The following is a 4,877-nucleotide window of genomic DNA, read 5'->3' as shown; positions in this document are numbered from 1 at the left end:
GACGGTGAAGACAGCTGGGAGACAGCTGGGAGACGGTGAAGACAGCTGGGAGACAGCTGGGAGACAGCTGGGAGACAGCTGGGAGACAGCTGGGAGACAGCTGGCTGTCGTCTGCAGAGCAGCGGAGGACATGCTGTGTTTCTGGGTGATGTGACCGAGGCACAGGGAGAATGAAGTGGGGCCTTGGATGACGCCCTGAGGGACACCAAGGTTAGGTTTTGAGAGGAGGAAGAATTACCTGTTGGACCGGTGAATGTTCCATTAGAAAGACCTGAACCAGTCTAGTGCAGTACAGACAGTCAGTCCAGGTCGGACCTGAGCCATAATGGACAGCGTTAGCAGGGTTCGCATGTTCTTGTCGTCCTTTTACTGGATAAAATCAAATTAGTGGGAAGATTTCCGCACAAAGAAAGTCAACTTTTCTGTAATTTCTCCTCTCAGTGTGGGAGGACTGACTTACAGAATGAACCAGTGGATAATAATAATTCAACTTCAGTGTGATATTTAGATCAGCTGATAACAAAAGTCATTATTTTTTTGATTGGTAAATCTAATATTATTACTGATATTGAAATAATAATTTGTTACACTACTCGTTAGTGAGAAAAGTTCAATTACCTATTACTCTCCTCTGTATGTGTTGTTGTTGGTCAGAAGCAGCGGCCATGACGGCGTCCATCGGAGAAGAAACAGGAAGTCTGCCTCTGCTCCACTTCCTGCTGGGTGGGTAATGGATCCTCTGACCGAAGAGAAACCCTGAAAGTCAGGCAGAGACACAGATAAGACTTTAACACTTGAATTAATTCAAGACACGCCCACTGCTCCGCCCTCCAGCCAGAGGGCGGAGCAGTGGGCGTGTCTACAGGAGTGGGCGGGTCTGATTGGCTGGACAGTTTCCAGTCCATTTAGGGTTTTTTTCTGCTTTTCATCTACATATAAACTGAAATTTAATAGTGTATATGAGGTCATGAGAGAAAAGTGTTAACTTCTGCCTGTCTGTCTGTCTGTCTGCTGTCTGTCTGTCTGTCTGTCTGTCTGTCTGTCTGTCTGCTGCCTGTCTGTCTGTCTGTCTGTCTGTCTGTCTGTCTGTCTGTCTGTCTGCTGCCTGTCTGTCTGTCTGTCTGTCTGTCTGTAGTGTTGTTCCTGGTCTGTCCAGATGGAGGCGTCGCTCTGGAGTTGAACCCTTCAGCCTCTGAGGTTCTGCTCAACTCAAACTCCTCCTTCACTGTGGTGAGGAAATACTACTACGACTACTACTAGTACTAGTAGTACCACTAGTACTACTAGTACTACTACTGCTATTGCTACTACTACTACGACTTTTCAGGGTGGGGTCAGGTGTCAGACACTTAGACAGGTACCTGTCTGTCTCTCCAGGTGTGTTCAGGGTGGGGTCAGGTGTCATGGCGGCTGCCTCAGGAGTCGCTGCTGGACGGCGTTCTGTTGGAGAATCAGGGATCCAGCAGCATCCTGCAGCTCCACAACGCCACCTGGAGGCATTCTGGGAAATACATCTGTGAGGAGGCCGGGTCGGACGAGACCAGAGAGCTGGACGTCTTCATACCTGGACAAGGTGACTGCACAACTTCTACTGACAAGGTGCCCTTCAGCAAGGCACCTAAGTTAGATTAGATGTTCTTTATTGTCCACAAGGGAAATTCGTTTTGTTCAGGTCAGTATCATACTAACAGACAAGACAGTAAATATATAAGAAGTTATATTATAATATATAAAAAGTTAGGAATGTTTGTTCCATCAGAAGTTTCACAGTTTCCTCTCCAACCTGCAGCAGCTGAGTCTCATGATGGAGGAACATGTAGAACTGTGTTAGTTAATAAAGTGTAAATCTGTAGAACTGTGTGTTAGTTAATAGTGTAAATCTGTAGAACTGTGTGTTAGTTAATAAAGTGTAAATCTGTAGAACTGTGTGTTAGTTAATAAAGTGTAAATCTGTAGAACTGTGTGTTAGTTAATAGTGTAAATCTGTAGAACTGTGTGTTAGTTAATAAAGTGTAAATCTGTAGAACTGTGTGTTAGTTAATAAAGTGTAAATCTGTAGAACTGTGTGTTAGTTAATAAAGTGTAAATCTGTAGAACTGTGTGTTAGTTAATAAAGTGTAAATCTGTATGAAGCAGCTAGAAGCAGAGAGCAGCTGAGTCAGCTTGTTGTGGTGTGGCTGTAGATCCATTCAGTAACGTTCTCAGTAAAAGTGAATAGTGTGATAAGGTGGATTTGGTTACTGTGACACAGTAAACTGTCTTGTCTTTAGCCCTAGTCTCTACTCCAAAACACTCTGAGTTGTAGCTTGAGAAGAGTCAGCTCAGTTAACCTGAACAAACTGTTAGCTAGCTAACTAGCCGGCAAACACACTGAAGTTAATGTGAACACGCTAACGCTAGCCGCTGCTAGATACGTTAGCTAGTGTGCTAATCAGATGTGTTAACAACAAGACAGTGATGTTAGCTGACCAGATACTATGGTTAGCTAGCTAACAAGCTGACATTATCTAAACACTAAATCAATCAGATGGAACACAGTCAGCTGTTCAGAGCTGAGGACCTCCAAGATGGCCGCCAGAGGGGGGTGAAATGTAAAGTTCATATGTAAATATAGAAAAGACTGACCCCCCCCCCCCCCCCCCCCCAGGTCCTGATGAATGGTTTGTCCCAACCGGTCCGGGCGTGGTGATGAAGGAGGGGGAGGAGGGCACCATCCCCTGCGTGGTTTCCGACCCGCGGCTCAACGTCTCGCTGTACGAGCGGCCCGGCAGGGCGCCGGTTACCGGGGCGACGTACCGGCCGGGGCGCGGCTTCACGGGTCGTCTCAGCGACACGTCGTATGTGTGCTTGGCCGCCCAGGATGGAGAGGAGAGAGAGTCGCAGGTCTTCTATGTCTTCAGCATCATAGGTGAGTAGAATGTAATATGCTTATTACATGAGATTACATGAGATTACATGAGATTACATGAGATTACAGTAGATTACATTAGATTACAGTAGATTACATTAAATTAAATTACATTACATTACATTACATTAGATTACATTAGATTACATTAGATTACATTACATTAAATTACATTAAATTAAATTACATTACATTAGGTTAAATTAGATTACATTAGATTAGATGAAGCTTTAATGATTCCCATGGAGAGTGAAGCCTTTGATACACACATCCAGGGTGAATACAATGAATCCAGGTGAAGTCGATGATAGTGTGAATAAATAAAACTGAAGATATTTATTTTACAATCAGAACCTGAAGATGGACAGAAATCATCCATGGGGCTCCAAATATTTCAGCATCAAACAAAAACATCAAAAAAGGACAAATCTGCATCACTTGATGTGGTTCAAAGAAACATCACCAAACATTTACCATGAGGTCTTTGATAGCTAACCTGCCTCACCTGAACATCTGTCCACCTGTCTGTCTCTCTGTCTGTCTGTCTGTCTGTCTGTCTGTCTGTCTGCCATCTGTCTGTCTGTCTGTCTGTCTGTCTGCCTGTCTGTCTGTCTGTCTGTCTGTCTGCCTGTCTGCCTGTCTGTCTGTCTGTCTGTCTGTCTGTCTGTCTGCCTGTCTGTCTGCCTGTCTGCTTGTCTGTCTGCCTGTCTGTCTGTCTGTCTGTCTGCCTGTCTGTCTGTCTGCCTGTCTGTCTGTCTGCCTGTCTGTCTGCCTGTCTGTCTGTCTGTCTGTCTGTCTGTCTGCCTGTCTGTCTGTCAGTTCCTAAGGTGATGGAGGTGGAGATGTCGGTGTCTGGCAGTGTGCTGCGGCAGGGTGAAGTTTTGACTGTTAACTGCACTGTTAAAGACGCTGAGATGGTCTTCTTCACCTGGGACTTCCCCCGCAGAGAGGTACCTGTCTGTCTGTCTGTCTGTCTGTCTGTCTGTCTGCCTGTCTGTCTGCCTGTCTCTCCAGTGAATAATATGATGTCATCAAATTGCATTGCCTTATAAGGATAGGCAGCTATGTTTCTATATAATTCGAGATGTTATTTTACTGACACTTTGAATCATTTTAGTGGAATCCTCCTTTAATCTGATTGTTTGTCGTCCATTTTTCCAGGAAGTTGAGCCGCTGACAGATTTCCTGCCCAATCGGATCCGTTCTTTTGTCAACATCTCCATAGCAACGCCGGCGGACTCTGGTACATCGCTGATTTTAATGACGTTTGTTTCTTTCCATTTAGTTCTGGTGTTAAAGAAAAACATGCAGTGTTTTTATTTGCACTGTAAAAGATGGAAAATAGAAAACAATCAAAACAACTGAGTCTGATTGGACAATAAAGACAGTATTACACAACAGCTAGTTTCAGCCAAGCGATCTGATTGGTCAAAGACGCGTTCCAATGTAGACATGCTGAATTCCCATAATGCTTGGCTAGTTGTGACTTGGTTGCTATGGTAACTCTTGTGGTAACCATAGAGTAGTTCTTTACTGGGATTAAGAACTCTAGACACATCGCCATGGTAACCAAAATACGCCATTGTGTGTATATTTTCTCCATGTGTGTGTTAATGCAGTGTGTTTTGTGCAGGTGTGTGTGTGTGTGTGTGTGTGTGTTAATGCAGTGTGTTTTGTGCAGGTGTGTATGTGTGTGTGTGTTAATCCAGTGTGTTTTGTGCAGGTGTGTGTGTGTGTTAATGCAGTGTGTTTTGTGCAGGTGTGTGTGTGTGTTAATGCAGTGTGTTTTGTGCAGGTGTGTGTGTGTGTTAATGCAGTGTGTTTTGTGCAGGTGTGTGTGTGTGTTAATGCAGTGTGTTTTGTGCAGGTGTGTGTGTGTGTTAATGCAGTGTGTTTTGTGCAGGTGTGTGTGTGTGTTAATGCAGTGTGTTTTGTGTAGGTGTGTGTGTGTGTGTGTGTGTGTTAATGC

General features: G+C 44.5%; 1 protein-coding gene across 1 annotated transcript in view; it reads left to right on the top strand.

The window, feature by feature from the left end:
• Nucleotides 1-663: 663 nt before the first annotated feature.
• The window catches only part of LOC139915047 (platelet-derived growth factor receptor beta-like), a 31,002-nt gene continuing 26,788 nt past the window's right edge, over nt 664-4,877 (top strand). Inside the window, exons 1-6 of the mRNA XM_078286579.1 lie at nt 664-723; nt 1,136-1,230; nt 1,378-1,573; nt 2,648-2,908; nt 3,728-3,858; nt 4,070-4,151. Of these exons, the coding sequence (XP_078142705.1) occupies nt 666-723; nt 1,136-1,230; nt 1,378-1,573; nt 2,648-2,908; nt 3,728-3,858; nt 4,070-4,151 (823 nt within the window). The 5' untranslated portion in view covers nt 664-665. The remainder of the gene's footprint in view (nt 724-1,135; nt 1,231-1,377; nt 1,574-2,647; nt 2,909-3,727; nt 3,859-4,069; nt 4,152-4,877) is intronic.

Source organism: Centroberyx gerrardi, chromosome 11 (assembly GCF_048128805.1).
Source record: "Centroberyx gerrardi isolate f3 chromosome 11, fCenGer3.hap1.cur.20231027, whole genome shotgun sequence".
Taxonomy (NCBI): domain Eukaryota; kingdom Metazoa; phylum Chordata; class Actinopteri; order Beryciformes; family Berycidae; genus Centroberyx; species Centroberyx gerrardi.
The sequence above is the reverse complement of the archived record's forward strand: the minus strand, read 5'-3'. Positions and strand labels throughout refer to the sequence as shown.